At 38.6% G+C, this 21,306-nt stretch overlaps 1 protein-coding gene across 1 annotated transcript in view; it reads left to right on the top strand.

The window, feature by feature from the left end:
* IPO11 (importin 11) overlaps positions 1-13,735 on the top strand; it is a 225,219-nt gene extending 211,484 nt beyond the window's left edge. The window contains exon 30 of the mRNA XM_046671978.1: positions 12,328-13,735. Coding sequence (XP_046527934.1) covers positions 12,328-12,492 — 165 coding nt within the window. The 3' untranslated portion in view covers positions 12,493-13,735. The remainder of the gene's footprint in view (positions 1-12,327) is intronic.
* The last annotated feature ends 7,571 nt before the right edge of the window (positions 13,736-21,306 follow it).

Below are 21,306 nucleotides of genomic sequence, written 5' to 3'. Positions count from 1 at the left end.
AGTGGTTCCTTTGTTTTGTGTCAAGTCTGCCTACTAAAATAAATATGCAATGTATTTTAAATCATGCATGAGATCATTTCAAGTACTCCAGCAAATTTAGGTTAAACAGCCATAGAACAGTGTTACCCTTCCCAGAAATAGTGTTAATTCAGGTCTTAAAATATTACAATTTCTCTAACAGTTTTCCTATATCAGCAGATGGTCAAGATGGGAAATTTTCCTCCCCCCATTCATTTCCATCGTATTCTGTCATTTTTGTAAATTGTTGATGGTTCTATGTTTAGAATTACTGTAAGTCTAGGTTTAGAATTACATAAATTACCATTTAATGAAATGGTAATCTCAGGTTTTGAAATAGATTGAGGGCACTGACTGACTCCTTCTTAAACTTTCTTGCCTTCATTGGTTCACCTTTCCCATTTCCTATTTATAGCACTTACACTTTTAAATCCTTTACCTGACAGCACATTTTATCAAGAAACTCAAGATTCTCATAAGATTTGCTCAGTGATCTCACTTCTTGGAACTACAGAAGCAATTGGAGCAGTGAGGAGATATAAAGGAGCAGGTGTTTCCTGTAGATGGCTTACACTTGTGATGATATAGTCCTTTATAATAAGGTTATAGGCAGAAATAAACAATATTCATAAAACTCAGATAGCATATCCAAAGGTGACATTTAGATTGCAAATAGATATCTTATCTGATTCTTCCTCACTGTTTCTCTTTATTCTCTTTCCATTCTCTGTATCACCTGGAAACTACGTATAATTGGATCAATGTATTACGGCACATATTTGGTTTTATAGTATATTCTCTTATAGAATAGACAAACATGAATCTTAATATTTCTGAGAAGGAAGTGGTAGAATCAGAGGCATTGCTGAGTAGTAACATGTTTAGATATTTAGCAGGCTGTTGTTTTCTAATATAATAACATTGATAGCACACCCCTAAATATCCTATTATACTTTGTTATATAGTCATTTTACTTTGATGATGGTAAGATGAAGGAAGGATGACATCTTTCTTTTATTTGTTAATTTGGTTATATATTAAAACTGATTTTTTTTTAATGTAAAGAAGTAACACCGTTGCTGGAAATTGAATGGAGATAGTCCTTAATTTACCTCTAAATTGTTTTATAGTAGAAATGCTCAAACAAACACATAAAGGGTCATTTCAAAAGGCAGCATATTTTTATAGGATTTTTAAAATGCACCTATGATCATAACATTTTTATTGGTGTCAAATTTATCTTATTTTCCTACACATTTCCATTTTGCGATATCACATCATCCCCGTGGCCTTCTGAGTGAGCTGATGTAAGGGTAGCCTATGGTAGTCTTGTGATCCTGTATGTTTAGTTGAACCTAAGATGATCTCCTCTTGGGTGTGTGGTGACAAATCTGAATAATATAATCAGTTAACTTAATTTACTAGCTATGAATAAAAATTCTACCCTATCAATAGAACATACATTTTTTAAATGTTCATGAAACACTTATAAAAAGTGAGCATATCCCGGACTTAGGAAGAAAACCTCTAACTCCTCAGAGTAGAAATAGTACAGGTCATATTCTCTGACTACAATGAAGTTAAACCAGAAATTAAACAAAGATTGAGAAAAATATTGGTCATGTCAAGTTTTTGAAACAGTATTTTAAAGAAGAAGCTTGCAATTTAGTCTTAGGTGACATACCACAATGAGATTGTTACACATAAAAACATATGAGTACAACTAAATTATTCATAGCCTTAAGTGATTGTATTATCAAACACGAAAGAATGAAAATTAATGAACTCAGAACTCGTTTCAAGATATGAGTTAAAAAAAAAAAGTCAACCTTAGGAAACCTAGAACCCCATGTGGTGATTCTGCCAGATACTAAGTCTGTTTATTTCAGTTATGCATTCTGAAACTTGGAAATACCCACAGGATGGGCAACCCACCAGGCCCATTGTGAGATGGACCTGAGCTCAAACGCCGTGGCTTACCTGACCTCCATAAGCCCCTACTCTGGTGTCCCACTACCACGGGGTGGGGGAATGAATAGAAGTGTACGATATTAGGGATAAAGACACATAGAATATAACTTCAGGGATTATACATGCAACTTTTGGCTAATCAAGGGTAAATCTTGTCAGAATGGACAATTTTTTTTTTTTTTTTGAGGAAGATTAGCCCTGAGCTAACATCTGCCACCAATCCTCCTCTTTTTGCTGAGGAAGATTGGCCCTGAGCTAACATCTGTGCCCATCTTCCTCTATTTTATATATAGGATGTCTGCCACAGCATGGCTTGATAAGCAGTGGGTAGGTCTGCGCCTGGGATGCGAACCAGCAAACCCTGGGCTGCCGAAGCAGAGCACAAGAACTTAACCGCTATGCCACTGGGCTGACCCCCAGAATGGACAATTTTTTTAAAAAGTGTAAATTACTGAAAAATAGAAAACATAAAAACCAATGTAGGATCAGGTAGAAATAGGTTTATAACCATGGAAGAAACGTTTTAAATTGCCTCCCCACTCCTCCAAAAAAAAAAAAAAAATCCTCCCTCAGTAATGTTTCTTATTTGCTCATTTTACAAGCAGTTTTACTGGCATATACTATCAATTTTTTTTAAAAAATAAGTAGTCCTGGGGCTGGCCCCGTGGCCGAGTGGTTAAGTCCATGCGCTCCGCTGCAGGCGGCCCAGTGTTTCGTTGGTTCGAATCCTGGGCACGGACATGGCACTGCTCATCAAACCACGCTGAGGCAGCATCCCACATGCCACAACTAGAAGGACCCACAACGAAGAATATACAACTATGTACTGGGGGGCTTTGGGGAGAAAAAGGAAAAAATAAAATCTTTTAAAAAAAAAAATAAGTAGTCCAATCCATTTAATTTTACTAATGACATCCTTTCGGCTGACTTCCCTCTCCCTTATTTCTTCTTTCTTTCTCCTTTTTTTCCCCTTAATTCCTTCCTGAAAGGAAAATGAAATCCCTCCTTTTATGCTGTCAAATTTTAAGGAACAGATAATGCTATGCTAGCTCAACTATTCTAGAACCTAGAAAACTGTGGGAACTGTAAGGAACACAATAAAAAAGAAAATAGTAAGCTTTTTTATTTATAAAAATAGTTGCAAAAATATAAATCACCATTAGCAAATTAAAGCCAGTGTTAAATTCAGCATTTGTTCCTGGTAAAATTTCTTGGTGAAATAGGAATAGAATAGTATGCCTTTAAGATGATCTAAAAAAATAGCTGTTTGAAACTAAGCACAAACATACCACTAGATAGTGAATGATCTAAATGCCAGAGAATGCCATCTTCTCTAACAGACTACTGGAATCTCAGCTTAATGTAATTGTTTATTTCTTTCTCAGGAAAAGCACAAAAAGGAGAGGGTTAGGAGTGGGTGTGTAATTCACAGTCGTTCAGGGGTGATCCAGATGTATTGAAGCCATCTTGGCTTCTGTCTAATTGGAAGGCAGGAACAAGAATGAATAGGAGTAGTTTAAGAGTCAGACTGGGCAGTGACATGTATCTTTTCTGCTCACATTCCGTTGACTGGGAAATGTGCTCTATTTGTCTACCTAGGAAGAAAAGTAAGAAGGTTTGGTGATAGTGTGTCACGTATAGGATGGTGAACTTAATTGATGAGTGTTGTGTGTGTTCTGACTGCTCCACTGACTGGCTGTTTCCTGGTCTCTCTTCCTCTCCTTAGGCCTCCCTGTCCCCTGGGACACAACAATATTGAAATTAGGCTAATTAATAACCCTGCAGTGGCCTCTAAGTGTTCAAGCAAAAGCAAGAATCACATGTCTCTCACTTTAAATCAGAAGCTAGAAATGATGATGCTTAGTGAGGAAGGCATGTTGAAAGGTGAGACAGGCTGAAAGCTAGGCCTCTTGCCCCTAACCGCCAAGCTGTGAATGCAAAGGAAAGTTCTTGAAGGAAATCAAAAGTGCTGCTCCAGTGAACACAAAAATGATAAGAAAGCAAAAAAGCTTTATTGCTGATTTGGAGAAAGTTTTAGTGGTCTGGATAGAAGGTCAAACCAGCCACAACATTCCTTTAAGCCAAAGCCTAATCCAGAGCAAGGCCCTAACTCTCATCAGTTCTCTGAAGTCTGAGAGAGGTGAGGAAGTTGCAGAAGAAAACTGAAGCTGGCAGAGGTTGGCTTCTGAGGTTTAAGGAAAGAATCTGGCTCCATAACATAAAAGCACAAGGTGGAGCAGCCAGTGCTGCTGTAGAAGCTGCAGCGAGTTCTCCAGAAGATCTGGCTAAGGTAATTCATGAAGGTGGCCACACTAAACAATAGATTTTCAATGTAGACGAAACCGTCTCATATTGGAAGAAGATGCCATCTAGGACTTTCACAGCTAGAGAGAAGTCAATGCCTGGCTTCAGAGCTTCAAAGGATAGGCTGACACTCTTGTTAGGGGCTAATGCAGCCGGTGACTTTAAGTTGAAGCCAGTGCTCATTTACCATTCTGAAAATCCGAGGGCCGGTAAGCATTCTGCCAGATCTACTCTGTCTGTGCTCCGTAAATGGAACAATAAAGCCTGGATGACAGCACATCTGCTTACATCATGGTTTACCAAATGTTTAAGCCCACTGTTGAAACCTACTGCTCAGAAAAAAAAGATTCCTTTCAAAGTATTATTGCTCATTGACACTGTACGTGGTCACCCAATATAGCCTTACAAAGTGTGTTTCTTAAGTGATAAGACTTGAAAGTTGATGTTATATTGCTGATGGTTCCATTTCCTCCTTAGGATTCCTTATTGTGAGTTTGAAATGAAATAATATGTGAAGGACCTGGCCTGTGCCTTGCTTGTGGTTGTAGTTTAGTAAATGTAAAATTTAATATTTTGATTACTGTTTAAGTACTCTGATGAAGAGCATTTCATACTGAAACAAATATGAAGAAATAAGCAGATGTTCTGTTGCTCCGATTTGGACTTGAAATAATTACTTAGGCTCATTGTTTAAATTGTGCATTTCTCTCAAGCTTACTTTGCAAAGATTAGAAACACCTTATGATGAAAGGCATAACCAGAATAAAACTGAAGCTAGAGTAAAAATACCCACCTAGTAATGGTCTAGGACTGCTGGAGAGAAAAATAAGTATATCGGGGCTGGCTTGGTGGCATAGTGGTTAAGTTCGCATGCTCCACTTCAGTGGCCCAGGGTTTGCAGGTTCAGATCCCAGCTCAGACCTAGCACCACTTGTCAAGCCACACTTTGGCAGCACCTCACAAATAAGATAGAGGAAGACTGGCACGGATGTTAGCTCAGGGCCAATCTTCCTCAACAAAATCAAACAAAAGAATTATATCAGAAAACCTAGGTCACAAGCTAATTGCTAAATTGGAATTTCAGTTTTTGTCACTGAGATGTGTATGTGCTGTCATTTTTCTTAAAGTGGATTTTCTGCCAAGTTGGAGGTTTTTGGGGACATCAGAAGCTAGGAGAAGTTTGTTTCTTTTTTTGCAGGGGAAGATTCATCCTCAGCTAACGTCTGTTTCTAGTCTTCTTCCTTTTTTTTTTTTCCTTTTTCCCCCCTAAAGTCTCAGTACATAGTTGTGTATAGTTGTAAGTTCTTCTGGTTCTTCCATGTGAGATGCCGCCACAGCATGGCTACTGACAGACAGGTGGTGTGGTTCCATGCTCAGGAACTGAACCTGGGCTCCTGAAGCGGAGTGTACCGAACTTAGACCTCTAGTCCATCAGGATGTTTGTGTGCTGTCGTTTGTCTCTCATGCAGTCTGGATCTCAGTCTCTCTAGACATAGCAGTGTAAAATAGCTCCTTTACTTACTGGCTCAGCAGATAGAAATTATAGTCTAAATTCCTCAAAGGACAGCCGTAACAGTGATGATGAAAAGTCTCAAGTGGCTCCTTGGAATCTGAGTTTCACACTGGGTGTAACTAGTGACTGAATTCGCATTGCCAAGCCCTGCTGGTGAGGTGGGTTCTGGTTGGCATCTGCAGGACTGCAAACTCCTGGGTAAGCCACTGAGCTGGGAGAGTTTATACCCAAAGATGTTAGAAATGTACATGTTTAGATATATTTTAGAAATTGACAGTTACCTACAGTGAAATAATTAGAGGTCAAAAAAGAAGAGAATTTTAAACCAAAGATATTTTAATCAAACTAAGGAATTTTTGAAGACCAGATGGTTAAATACATTGTTGTAGGCAAATTTTCCTTTAAGATTTTTGGTCTTCTGCGTAGCTAGTGTGTTTAAACATAATCTACCAAGTTTCATGGAAAGTATATTATTATTCTTAAGATCTGTATTTTTCTATGGTAGGAAATTTTTTCTCTTTAGCAAAATTCTATCTGAGATAACTTTACAGTAATTTTGAAAAATTATCATGGGGTATTTGGAGGCTTAAAAAGTGAACAGTGACATGATATACCACATAACCTAGGAAAATGAAAGATTCACCTTGGCCAGATTCCTGCTGGGTGAAATTGCTGATGAATGCAGTGAAATATTTTTTAGTTTTAAGGAATAAAAATCTCTCAAAGAACAAGAAATATACATCCTGGTGAGTAGCACCCCAGGAGCCACAATCTTGTACCAGCTTTAAAGACTAAACACCTTACAGGTTGAAGCATGTGTCAGAGGCTCTAATTACCGACAGAGGGACCAGAGCCATTCTGTCTTGGAGTAATAATTTCCGAACCAAGGAATACTAAACTGCTTGCTTATTCACATCCAATGTGTGGACTTGGAAGTGAGTCAGGCTGTTAGCACTTCATTTATCTGGCATTGCCCTGGAGTCAGGAATTCTGGGAAATTATCTTCTGCTAATAACTGATACCTATAGTAAGATTCCTAATTTTATCTTAACCATTTTAATGGAAGTATTTCTTATATGATCATGTACTTCCTCGAAAGGCAAGAGTAGGGGTTAGGCATATGGAAGTAATGGGAAGAGAACAAAACCAGGAATTTGGAAATCTGTATTCTAGTTCTACTGATGTCATTAACTTGAGAACAATCAACCTTGGATGTCACTTAAAGCCTGGGGATATTGGTTTTTCTCATTTTGAGAATGAACTTGCCAGCCTTGCTGCTTAGACATTCTGTAACTGAACAGTTGTGTAAGCCAGTTGAGGTGTCCAGGGCAGCTTGTTTTCACACCAAATGGCCACAGAGGGATGTACTTTTTTAGTTTCTAGTCTGTGTTTTAAAATTTTGTTTGTTGTAGAGTCTCTTGTCTATTTTTGCTTTTGTTGACTGTGCTTTTGGTGTCATATCCATGAAATCATTGCCAAGGCCAATGTCATCAAGCTTTTCCCTGTGTTTTCTTCTAGAAGTTTTACAGTTTGAGGTCTTATGTGTAAGTCTTTCATTCATTTTGAGTTGATTTTTGTGTGTGGTGTAAAAGAAGGGTTTCATTCTTTTGCATGAGGATGTCCAGTTTTCCCAGCACCATCTGTTGAAGAGACTGTTCTTTCCCCATTGTATATTCTTGGCTCCCTTGTTGAAGATCAGTTGGCTGTATGTGTCGTATTTGTTTGTGGGCTCTCTATTCTGTTCCATTGCTCTTTTTCTTTTTCTTTTTTTTTCCTGAGGAGTCTTTGCCCTGAGCTAACATCTATTGCCAGTCTTCCTCTATTCTGTATGTGAGCCACCACCACAGCATCGCCACTGACCAGTGGTATAGGTCTGTGCCCAGGAACTGATCCTGGGCTGCCGAAGCAGAACACACCGAACTTAATCATCAGGCCACCAGGGCTGGGCCCTCCATTCCTCTTTATGTTCAACATAGTACTGGAAATCCTAGTCAGAGCAATTAGGTGAGAAAAAGAAATAAAAGACATCCAAATCAGAAAGATGAAAGTAAAATTGTCTCTCTCTGCAGATGACATGATCTTATATATAGAATACCCTAGAGACTTCATAAAAAACTACTTAAACTAATAAACGAATTCAGAAAATTGCAGGATAAAAAATCAAAATACAAAAATCAATTGTGTTTCTATAAGCTAATAAACTATCTGAAAAAGAAATTAAGAAAACCATCCTATTTACACTAGCATCAAAAAGAATGAAGTAACTTTGGCATAAACTTAACTAAGGAACTGAATGACTTGTATGCTGAAAACTACAAAACATTGATGAAAGAAATTAAAATGTAAACAAACAGAAAGATATCTGTGTTCATGGATTGGAAGATGTCCATACTACCGAAAGCAATCTACAGATTTAGTGCAATCCCTATCAAAATCCCAATGGCATTTCTTACAAAAATAGAAAACACAATTCTAAAATTCATACGGAACCACAGAAGACCTTGAGTAGCCAAAAGAGTCTTGAAAAAGAACAAAGCTGAAGGCGTCACACTTCCTGATTTCAAAATATATTATGAAGCTGCAGTAATTAAAATAGTATGACAGACAACCTTTTTATTTTGGAATAGTTTTAGGTTTATAAAAAAGTAGCAAAGATAGTACAGAGTAGTCCCTTGTGCCCATTTCCCCTATTGTACATTACCATGGTACATTTATCAAAGCTGAGAAACCAACATTGGTATATTATTAACTAAACTCCAGACTTTATTTAGATTTCACCAGTTTTCCAGTAATGCTCTTAGTTACAGGATTCAATCCAGAATAACACACATTGCATAAAGCCTGGGTCTGGTTTGAATAGTTGTCTGTCTCTTCCCATTATTTCCAAGATTTCTATATTGTCAACTGAGCCTCAATATTGCTGCCTTTGTTTTTCCTGTAGTAGTTTTTTATCTCCTCAAATTTGTGCATCTAAGCAAACCTCATCTAAGCAAAGATAATCATATTTGTTAGAAATGTGTGGAAAAAGAAGAGTAATTTCTGATTTTTAAGATTCTGCTGTGAATAATTTGTTTGGGCAAATAGGTACCAGACTATTTTCATCATTCACCTTTGGAGTTAATTCCTTGCCTCCAAGAGTATATTCTTGGTGAGTGAGCTTGCCAGATTGCTCAGCTCTCTGATGTGTGACCTGTTGCTCTCCATGTCCCCCAATGATAATGTCTTGCAAAGCTCTAACATCACAACCAGAATATTGACATTAGTAAGGGTCAAGATGCAGAACATTTTCATCACCACAGAGACCCCTCAAGTTGACGTTTTATCATTAAACCCACTTTCCTTCTGCCCCTGCATCCCCCCCGCCCTCCGCCTTTGGTGATACAAGTGATTTTCCTTTGAAACTTAGTCATTTTTAGTATTATGTTATGAGACGTAATCTCATTTAAATCTTCTGTTTTAGCCGGCTTCTTTTGATACTACTCTGTCAGGAGAAGTGGGTATGCCACTTTGTTACTGCCAGGTGGATGTTGAAGGCCAAGTTCCCCACTAGGCCTCCACTGATACCTCCTGGGTGAGGAAAGGGAGAGTCTGGGCTCCCCAGGGGTCTCCACAGACACCAGTGTGGCGTGGGTGGGTCGAATCCTTGTAACAGCCCATCATGATTGGGGTTGGGGCCATAGTTTATTTTGTGGTGTTGGCTGAAATATTGTCTAAAAGTTTTCTGTCCTGCTCTGTGGTTCCTTTCCTGGTCCTTTGGCTAGAGAGAAGACTTTTTTTGGAGGTTTTTGGTCTGTGCTCATTGGTGTTTCCAGGTTGCTGGCTTCTCCAGCCCCAAATCTGGGATATATGAAGCAAGAGGAAAGCAAGGGCATTCAGCATCGTGTTGTTCCTTGGGCACTGGGGTCCCTGGTCAGTCTGCCTTCTTCTCTCCACCTTTTAGAGTCTTCTTATGTTTGTGTTATATATAATGTCCAAGGGTTTTAGTTGTATTGAGCTGAAAGAATTAGAAATAGCATTTTACTATATTATTTTGGAAGTAGAAGTCTGTTTCACACCTTCTTTTGCACTATATTTTTTCCAACAGCAGATTTATCTTCCTAATTATAATTTACTTACTACATTAGAAAAGTAATTATTTTCTCAAGAACATACCACCTGGTAAACATGGTAGGCATTCTGCATTTTTTCACATTAAATGAGATAATTAAGTTATTTATGTTAGGTGGGCATTTGTGTGAAAGTAATAGTTAAGTTCTTTGCAAAAGCTGTCAGTGACTTCAGTGTCTCTTAATTCTGGTAACTAAAGGCACTATTACATTCAAAGAAATGGCCTCTGGGTTTTTAGTGGATATGCAGCAATGATTCTTCTTTAGAGAATCGTTTGGTCAATATATTTCATATATCTCTTCAAAAGAAGGCATTGACGGCTATGATTAATGAATGTCTACCACAAGCCAAAATAGGCATTTATTTGCCAACGTGTTTATTTAACTAAGAAAAGTTGATGTTTTTAAAAGATTTTTTAAGGTGTGTACTTGGAGAGTGTGTCTTTCTCCTTCCTTCTCCCCTCTACAACTCTCCTTCCAAAGGAGATTAATGCTTTTAATCTCCGCATGACTGATCAATATACTTTCAAAAGTATTGTACTGATGTAGTGTTACGCCGTATGTGCTGGGTTTTAGTATGGTGATATTTTCTTTTTTATTCTGTTAGAAATTAAAGTGTAGAGATGAGATAAGTTAACTGTTTACAGTTTCTTGTAGCAGATTGAAACAGCATTTAAGCTATACACTTCAGCTTCATTTCAGTAGTTGGAGTAACTTGAACATCAATTTCAAGCTCAACTGCTTTTCATTCATATTGTAGCAGATGGTTTTAGTTACAGATAATTCACAGTGTTTCAACAATGTCCACATCCTCTTTGGTACGAGGTCTATTTCTTAGTAATTAAAATAATATTACACATTACTGCTTGTTGCTTAAGAGCACATATTTTTAAATGTTCAGCTTCTGTTTCTATGCGTTTTGTAGGATGGTATCTCCAGGCTTGTGGACATAGGGCTGGGCTTTCTGTCGTCACTTCTCTTTGGTGTTCTTTGTCCTGTTCGTCTTCCAGGGAAATAACTATTGAAGTTACCTGTGGATTTATCATGTAACTCTGGAATGGTGACCTAAGGGGTTTAATTTCAAATTCATGCCACCTATGTCTCTGCCTCTCAGTTACGTTTTCCATTCGTGGTCATTAATTGCTCAAACAGCAGATGTGGTTCAGCTACTTCATTTGCCTGGAATAAAACCGAGTATCAATAAGGAAAGAAAAGTCTTTCTGTGTAGCCATATTGGGCACAAAAGCTCATGCACTTTATTTAAAACCTTGCAGATGTTCAGCTTTATTGATAATGAGAGAAATGTACAGCTTAAAGCAATGGTGTGTTATTTTTCACTGTTATAAAGAATTTAAATAATGATAACACCAGTGGTAACAACAATATCACAAGCCTAAAACTCTTGTACCTTTTAAATTGGTACAAACCCTAGGAAAAACAACTTGATAATATGTATCAGAAGTCATAAAATTGTCCATGCTCTTTAGTCTAGTAACTCTTCTGAGATAGAGATATCCTAAGGGAAGAATCTGAAATGCAGAGGAAAGGCTGTGTATATGTAGTAATGTGGAACAGTGTTTATGAGAGATTATTCAGCAAAATCATAGCTAAAATTGTATTTAAACTGTACCATGATCACTTCAGTGTGCCTATAACAAAACAAATTATGACATAAATAGATTCAGAATTCTTAAAGTTAGAGTAGAATTTTTTTGTGATAATATAAATGCAAAGAACAGTACTGCTTGTGAATGTATGTATGTGTGTGTATGTACGTGCCACAGGCACTGGAAAGACAAAAGAGTCAAAATATTTTCTTGTTATGTTAGTAGTATTATCTTTAGGAAGTAGAGTTGTGTGTTATTTTTAATTGTAATTTTTTTTTCCAAATATCCCTATAGGGGAGGAGGAGTACATGCTTGTTTATCTATTTATTTTTATTTATCTTTTTATTTTTTTAACCAGAAGAAGGTACCGGAATGGAAATAGGATGGTGGGGCAAGCAGTGTGCTCTGGCAGTCCTGAGGGCGTCACTGAGCTGCCAGAGTAGACTGCCTCACCTTATGAGGAGAGCCCGGAGAGTTGTGTGCAAATGCTCTTCAGCATGTTCTCTTCCTTTTAGGATACTTTCTGCCAGGTTTTGATGCTTTTTTACATGGGTGAGCTTTCAGCTGTTGAGAAATTCAGCTAATCAGACAAGTTATGTTCCTAGGCCCTGGGGAACTGAGGTTAGACTAATTGAATGAAATTTTCTTTGACGAACTTTCCCACAATGAGGCTGTTTGAGAATCCCTTATAAGAAGGGGTGCAAAAGTGGTTTTGTTGCTGAGGAAAAGATTACAAAGAATTGTGGTCACATCTAAGAGGGACGTGTTTTGCTTCTTTGACACACTGTGGCTCCTCTCTGCCCCACAGCTGGCCCTGAAGGACCCGGTGCACACGGTGTCACTGCAGCAGTTCATCTACGAGAAGCTCAAGGCTCAGCAGGAGCTCCTGGGAGAGCAGGGCTTCCAGTCCCTCATGGAGACGGTGGACACAGAGATCGTCACCCAGCTCCAGGAGTTTCTGCAGGGCTTCTGAGAGCACGTGCCCTGTGGCTGCCCCCCTTCTGAAGCAATCCAAGGATCTCAACCTGCCATCTGTGTGTGAGCACCTGCCGAGACGACGAAACCCCTGCGTATGAAAATAAAGAAGCCAAGACAACACATTTTTTACTACAAAATTCAGCAAATACATGTAAATCCCACATAACTAAATTCACAAACCTAAATCCTCAAAAGAATTTAATTTTATATTTACGAGGGGCCCTGTGTTTACTAGAGATAGATTTGATGGCACTAGCTGCTTAGTTTCCTGTTAAGAGAAGAAACTGTTTGATTACCTTTTAATCATGTGCTCTTAACACTTGAGAAGATGAAGGTTAATCCTGAGATGTTTTTCTGCAACCAAAATTACTTAAATTTGGCTGCCTTATTCCTTTTTTAAGCTAATGAAACTACAGGTTTGAAAAATGACAAAGCTGTTCAGATGATGCAATTAAAGAAAATTGTACACCAGGCAAAAATATATAAATAGTGACAAATAGACAGTTCTGGCAAAGGAGTTGCTTTCATCTGACATAGAAAACATGTTTTATCAGACGGATGCTTTTATTTTCATTCTAGTAATTTGATACAAGAATTAGTAAAGGGATTTTTTTCTCGTTTCATTTTCAGTAATTATACTTAGTCTTTCGATGCACATTGTAAGGCCTACAGAAGTGAACCTGTGGTACTGCAGTACCAGGTGGAAGACCTCTGGTGGTATTTTGGTCCTAGTTCCTTTGTTACTCCCAAAGGCCAGGAGTCCTGTGCGCACCGAGATGCACCGGGCCACCCTCAGACCCCCAGTGCTGTGGCGTGGCCGTGACCGGCTATTCAGCACTTGCCCATCTTGCGTTCCTCAGGACGGGAGGGCATCAGCCTCACTGTGGGTGCACCCAGGAGGGCCCAGCAGTCCCCAGGGTACCAACACTGATGTGACAAGTCTTCCATTCTTATTCCTCCAACGTGCAGTACCGAAAAAGGGGAAAAAGGAGAAAATAAAGCCTTACTTTGTTTTACTTGCCATTTATTGTAAGGAACCTTTAAAGCATTTTTAAGGAAATATTCAAAGCAAGGTTGGAAATGTCTGATCTTTCTATAGAAAGTTGGGTACAGTATGTAACTGCGGGAAACCCACTGCCCCTTTGTAAGCTGTGGAACCCAAAATGTGTGGAAATATTTGATGTTTTCAGCAAGAGAAAGAAAATATGGTCCAAATTAAATTTTCCAAAGATACCTCACATTTGACTGATTTGTCTGATTATTTTCTCTGCCCCACAAGAAATGAGTTCATGAAATTGCCCAGTGCCTGTGAAAGGTAAGTTTTCTCTCATGCTGGGCGTTGGCTGGCTGAGTAGGTGGCAGGGCTGCATGTGCAAGTCCTAGTTACCTTTTCAGTTTCTCTTTTCGTTTAGAGACTAAAAACTTCTTTAATACAATATTTCTTTATCATTATTATTCAGTCCTCAAGGCTGATCTAAGAAGAAGAATTTCTTTTTGTTGACTTAATTATTTTCATTTGAGGCACTTAGTCCCATTATTCTTATCAGAAATTCTCAAACGTGCTCCAGTTTTCCAGCTACGGTAAAATACTCATCCTTTCCATTCCTGATAGATTTCGTTATAGTGTTATAGCAAATATTACTAAAATAGCTACCTGCAAAAAAAGTAAAAATTTATCTCAGGAAAAGAGTTTGGTTAATTTTTTAAACTTAAAGGTTAAAATAGGCTTTGTAAATAGCTCAGAAGAAAAAATCATTGAATTTTTCAGTGCTCGATTAAGACATAAAATGTGATTCTTGATGTGCAGAATTCTGTTTGTTAATGCAGCTTTATAGCAAACATACTAAGTTTTAGAGGGACAACTCAGCCAGGCCTCTGGTTGAACTGTGGCTCCTGCTGCAAGGTAATGATCATTTCAGACTTCTTTTCTGTTGATTTTGTATTGTGGAGACTTTTCCCAGCCCTCTGACAAAAGCTCCTGTGGCCAGCAATGATGTTCTGAAGTGTTTATCGTCAGTCCTCCTCCCTCTCTGCTCGTGCCAGAGAAGCCAGGTCGCGACATGATAAAGCTCGCTTTTACTATGTCCCCTGGAAAATCTTCACTTAGATCTTTGTTTTACCTATTCTTCAGTCAACTAATATTTGTTGGGTTCCTGTATTGTGCCATAGCGCAGTGCTAGATTCTGGGGTTGCTACAGGGTACTGACCTCATGAAGTTTTACAATTCAAGTTTTACAAACTTACCAACACGATACAAGAAAAAATGGTTCTAACAAAGTGTGTGTTCAGGAGCAGCAGGCTGTGGGGAGGGAGCTTGTCTACCGGAGATGGTGCTGCCACGGTATAACCTGAGAGCCACTTAAAAAGGGCTCTCAAACAGCGTAGTTTGGTGAGGTTATTTAGATTACATGGCACTGCGCTGGAACTGGGAAGCCCTGTGATTCCATGCTCAGAGCTATTTAAAATTACTCTGACACACAAAATCAATCAGTGAGACTGTGAAAATGCTAGAGCTCCAGCCTCTCACAATGAATTCCTAACGCCGTGGATTAAAACGTAAGGCTCTCCTGCTAAGGTCTTCGGTTCTACTTCTGTAAACCTTAGAAATCCCAAGTGAGTAGAAATTTAAAAGTTGTTGGAGAGCTGATGAAAGGAAGATGTGATAACATGTCATGAAAAACAAAAAGATTTTCCTCCCCCAACTTAAAAAAAAAATTTTAATTCATAGAAGCATTGAAGGAATAGTGTAATGAGCACCAGTATACCCTTCATCTAAGTTCACCAAGTTGTTTCATTTTTCCACATTTGCTTTCTCCATATATATGTGTGTACATACATGGAATATATGTACTTTTGCTCAATCACTTGACAATAAGTTATAGACACCACAGAAATTATAACACTTTACCCCCAAAAACTTCAGCGTTCGTCTAAGAATGGCGTTTTTCTACATATCCACAAATACCATTATACACCTAAGAAAATTAATATTAATGCAATAATGTCTAATAAACAGTATCTCAGTTTTCCCAAGTGCCCCCAAAATGTCTTTTAGATGATGCCCTGTTGTTTAATGATTCAAAATCTATCTAATGTTTATATGTTGGATTTGGCATTTATTTTTTTAATCTAGAAAAGTCCTTTTTTCATGTCATTGGCTTTTTTGAAGAATCCAAGACAGGTCTCTTGTAGAATGTCCCTTATCATGCGGTGTTCTAATTATTTCCTCCTGACTAGATTCAGGTTAGCACTTTTGGCAACAGGACTCCATTGGTGATCCTGCATTCTTGCCAGGGCAGCAAATCAGGAGGCACGTGGTGTCACGTTGTCTCTCTGCTGATGCGACACTGGTTAAGTTGGTCATTACCAGGCCTCTCCATTACAGAGATAAGTTTTCAAAAAGAACCTCAAAGTCCTAGAAATTTCCAATGATTTTTGGTTTTTTGGTTTTTTGTTTTTTTAACAAAACAAAGCTCTTACCACTACCAGCTTTCCTTTTCATTTACAAAAAGTTATGCAGTTTTTAAGCTAGAAAAGGTGTGTGACTGAGGTGTATTGAATCTGGTGCAAGTTTCATCAACCTTCTTAAGTCTCTGAAACTCCGTTAGTGTTGTGGCACACCCCTTAGCCAGGAGTCATCTATCTATTTCTCTCTCTCTCTCTCGTGTTTTTAAGAGGTATGTAGTTCTTTGTGAATACGAACATAACCTGAACTCACACACTGCTAAAAATGAAGAAATAAGGGCAAACACAGCCTCTCTTATTTCTTGTTACCAAAATACCCTTTTTGGATTTGTAAACTGTTGGCGAAGAGATAAATATGCAGCAATACTTTTTTTTTTTTACTTTTCAAATACTTTATCGTATTTGGGCTGAGCTTAAAAGGGAGAAACATACCAGACTTTAGAGCATTTTATTTTAGTGTGGTTTAGGATGAGAAGCAGTATGTTAGTTGGCAAAATGGGGAGAGGAGAGAAAATAATCATTTCCTTAAATGTGAAGCTTTGATCCCAGTATCTCCATAGGACTGTGACATCTGAAACAGCAGGTTAAAGTCAGCTCTTTCCCCTCCAGAAGAAACTGCATTCTGTTCCAAACATCCAAATGGTACAGACCCTGATGTCCCGTGAAGTGGTGCAAACCATTCCATCTGGCTGTAGAGCCTGACCTTTTCCCACAGTCCCCTGCTGCTGTCTGAGGCTGAGCTTTAGGGCCCTTGGGGTGAATGCCCTAGAAAAGGGCTAAAAGAGCTGTTGGCCTGAATTTCTCTGCTTTTACTTCGGGCAGTGGAACGTCTGGCTTGAAGGACTCTTTATGGTCTGAAGCACTTGGATAAAATTCAAAACTGAGACATACTGACGACATTTTCTCTCAAATTCTTTCTTCTTATAACAAGTAAAGAGTGTCTTTTTAGCCAAAAATCTTTAATAAGCAGGAAGATTTGCTCCTTGTTCCAGCTAATGCCTGCACCCAACTCATTTGGGCCTGTTGGAATTTATTTAGCCAAGTGTGCTTTGAAGAACTGTCTCATCCAGGAGGGAACGTATCAATGTCTGGTCATCCAACCCTACTTTCCTTCAAACTGAAACATTGATTTTCATGCCACTTTAATTTCCCAGTAGGGCAAAAATAGAATGCAAGTAACTTTTAAACAGGTATGAGTCCAGTGAGGCTTAACGTGTTTATGTCTGTCTGCCGCTAAGCAGAGGGTTTTAAAGTTGGAAATTGGCCTTACGGCTAAAATTCTGCCTGTTGGGGATTTTTATTGCAAGAGGTTAGAGCAGGAAAGTCTGGTGATGAGATTGAGTAAACCTGCAACTGAGCTTTTTGTTTTTCTCGAAGCTTAACCTGGAGTAAGATGAGTCTCTCATTTTGACAGGGGCAGGTCACTTCCATAGCTCTTGAGGCTAGCCCCAAGTGACATTTTTTCTTTTTTTTTTTTTAACAACTTTTAAAGATTTTATTTTTTCCTTTTTCTCCCCAAAGCCCCCCAGTACATAGTTGTATATTCTTCGTTGTGGGTCCTTCTAGTTGTGGCATGTGGGACGCCGCCTCAGTGTGGTTCGATGAGCAGTGCCATGTCTGCACCCAGGATTCAAACCAATGAAACACTGGGCCGCCTGCAGCGGAGTGCACGAACTCAACCACTCGGCCATGGGACCAGCCCCCATTTTTTCTTTTTTAATGAACTCTGCAACTTAAGCAATAATTTAGAAGAGCAAAACTTTTTGACTGACAGGCAAGTTGTAGCTCATAAAAGTGTGTACTGAGCTCAGAAGTGTATTGACACCTAGCCAGGGAAGGAAAGCCTATCGATGGATCTGGAGGTAATCACAAACTAATTATGAGCTCGATTTAGGCCAGGAAGGCAGCTTGGTTTCTTTCTTTTTTGTATTGAAAGGCACGTCTTGTGCTGTCTCTGGCAGTGAAATCAATTCTGTGAAATGGCCTTGTCCTTCCAGCCTGTGTGTTCCGTACTCGCAGCACAATGCATTGAGGAACGCTGAAGCAGGTGAGCAAATCCAATATTTCATTATAGTTACGAGAGACACCTGCTAAAGGCAACTCACAGTGTGGAAATACGGAAACCAAATTACTGAAGTAATAGGTTAAGGAATTGATTATTATAAAAGATGGTTTTTCCTTTCAAAAGGTTCCTCCTTGTAGATATCATTCCTTGTAAATATACTTAAAGGAAGAAGGTGGATTTTTAAATGTATTTTATTTTAGTTTTTTTAGTCACAGAATTTCAGAGCAGAAAAAGAATCGGAGAGAGAGAATCTATTCTAACCTTACCATTTCACAGATGAGGAAATGGGCCCAGAAAGGTAAGGCCTATAGCCCTGGTCCCTGTAGCCTACGCCAATGTACTGTCAACTATTTCTTTTTCAAAAGTGGCAGTGGCTGCCTAGGTTTACAATATACATTTTTAACTAAGTCCACTTTCAAATAACACTATTTTCCACATGTAGTGTAGGTACCTTAGCAGAGTATTCCCAGTTCCTTCCTCCCATCCCTTATGATGTTGCTGTCACTCATTTCACTTACCCATATGTTATGATCACCCAATACATTGCTAGATCAATTAATTTTAAAAATCAGAGATTTGAGTTTATCTTCATTAATTTCTTCTCCGACACTTTTCTTTATGTTGATCCAAGTTTCCCATATAATTTTCCTTTTAACATTTCTTTGCAAGGCAGGTCTTCTGGCAATGAATTCCCTCAGTTTTTGCTTGTCTGAGAAAGTGCTCATTTCTCCTTCACTTTTGAATGATAGTTTTGCTGGGGATGGAATTCTAGGTTGGTGGTTTTTCTTCTTTCAACGCTTTAAATATTTCACTTCACTGTCTTCTTGCTTGCATGGTGTCTGAAGAAGCCCACTGTTATTCTTATCCTTATTACTCTATAGGTAAAATGATTTTCCCTCCCTCCTCTGACTTCTTTCAAGATACTTCTCTGTCTTTGATTTTCTGAAGGTTGAATATGATATGGGTAGGTGTTATTTTTTCAGTTTATTTCTGTTACAGTGTTTTTGATTTCTAGCATTTACTTTTGACTCTTTCTTAGAATTTTCATCTCTCTGCTTTCGTTACCCATCTGGTCTTGCATGTTGTATACTTTTTCTGTTAGAGCCCTTAACATATTAATCACAGTTATTTTAAATTACCTTTCTGATAATTCCAACATATGTGTCATATCTGAGTCTGGTTCTGATGCTTGTTCCCTGTCTTCAGACTTTGTTTTTTGCTTGCCTTTTAGCCTGGCTTGTAATTTTTTGTTGAAAGCTGGACATATTGTATTGGGTAATAGGAACTGAGATGAATAGGCCTCTAGTGTGAGCATGTATGTTCATCTGGGCTAGGAGTTGGGTTGTTTCATGTTTGTTGTAGCTCTTGGTGCTAGAGGCTTTGAATTCCTCTAGGGTGCTTGTTTTTATTTCCCTTCTTTGGGCTTCCGTAAGTTCTCCTTCTCAGAGAGAACCAGTGTCTTGCAGATCTGTAAGCACCAATCCACTGTTGCACTGGAGCCCTGTTGGTATGTTGGTGAGACATGTGGGAGAGGAGTAATCTCTAATCTTATGATTAAGTCTCAAGTCTCTTAGTGGGCTTGAGTCTCTGGCATGTGACCATCACATATGGTAGCTTTCCCATCCGTCTTAGGTGAGATGGGAAGGCTAGAAGGGGCTGGAGTGAGAGGAATGCCCTTCCCCACAGCTTTAGGACAAAGCTCTGGTAAAGTCTTTCCCCTCGGGAGTAGATCTCTGTTATTTAGAAAGCCCTTGGCATATTTCACAAGCATTACTCTTCCCCTCCACCTGCCAGACCATGAGGGAATGTTCTCTGATCTTCACCATAAGAAACCAGTGGGTTTCCTAGAGGTAATGCTCACTGAAGCAGCGCTTCCTCTAAGACTGGTTCCCACTGCTGATCCCACCAGTTTATGGCTCCAGCACTTCTGCTCCAGGTAAGTAGATCTTGGCTGTGACTCCAGATTTGTCTGTCTCTCCACGTTTTGGGGAGACAGTTTGCCCTGTAAACTCAGTTCTCTGATGAGTCCAAGAAAAGTCATTGATTTTCAGTTTGTCCAGTTTTTTTCTGTAAGGACTGGAGTGACAACTTCCAAGCTCTTTTTATGTTGGAACTGAAACAAAGTCCAATGTACTCTTTATATGGCCTTCCATTATACAAATAATCTAAAAAATGAACATTAGTAGAAGGGAAAATCCCCAAAGACTAACAGTTTTGTTTCTGAAATAATTTAGAAGTAGCAGTCAAAAAACTGAAGAAATACAAGAAAAACCTTTTGAGCAAATAATGTGGTCAATTGCTTTTTAATAACATTTTTTCCTCCATTCAGAGATAACCAGTTAACATATTGCTATATTTCTTTTTATTTTTCTTCACAGTGTACAGATAGAAACACATGCCACCAAAATTGGGGTCATACTAGTGTCCTTTTATTAGTCTACCTCACTTTCATTCACTGAGTGTTATATTTAACCATTTTCTCATGTCATTTAAGTATTCTTTAAAACTATGTATTTAGCATCTGCATAAAAAATTCATTATAAGGATGTATTGTAATTTAGCAGTTATGTGTTTGAACATATTACTGTGATGAACATCCTGTGCATAAATTCTTGTGTACCTCTCAAAATTTTCTTAAAATTGCTAGAAACAGAATTACTAGATGAAGAGTTACTGATATTGAGAAGTTATTAATATCATGCTTTTGATATAGATCAATTGCTTTTTGGGTGGTAAAGAGGTTTTTTTTTTGAGGAAGATTAGCCCTGAGCTAGCATCAGAGCATGGCTTGATAAGCAATACATAGGTCCATGCCTGGGATCCTAACCAGCGAACCCCGGGCCACCAAAGCAGAGCACAAGAACTTAACCGTGGCGCCACTGGACTGGCCCAAAGGTTTTTCAGTAGAGGTGCCTTGGGTGCAGTTTTGAGAGCCAAGCATCCCACAGGACTCTCTTCTCACCTTCATTTAGCACCATGCTGTCTCTGACCCCACCTTTTGTAGTTTTAGCGTAGAATATTTTGTGACATTTGAGTATCATGAGAAATTGAGTACAGAGAAAAGAACGTGAGCTTTATAATCAGACAAACTAGGTGAGTCTCTGATTATCTACAACTTAAGTAATTTACCTTTCCTGAGCTTCTTCATTTTTCTCACTTGTAAAATGGGGATAATAGCTTCCTTTCCAGGTGATTGTGAAAATTAAACATCATTCATTCAACTTTCATTGAACAAATGATTGAGTGCCTACATGTGACTATGCTGGGTGCTAAGGATAC

The sequence above is a fragment of the Equus quagga genome, chromosome 9, assembly GCF_021613505.1.
Source record: "Equus quagga isolate Etosha38 chromosome 9, UCLA_HA_Equagga_1.0, whole genome shotgun sequence".
Classification (NCBI taxonomy): Eukaryota; Metazoa; Chordata; class Mammalia; order Perissodactyla; family Equidae; genus Equus; species Equus quagga.
The sequence above is the reverse complement of the archived record's forward strand: the minus strand, read 5'-3'. Positions and strand labels throughout refer to the sequence as shown.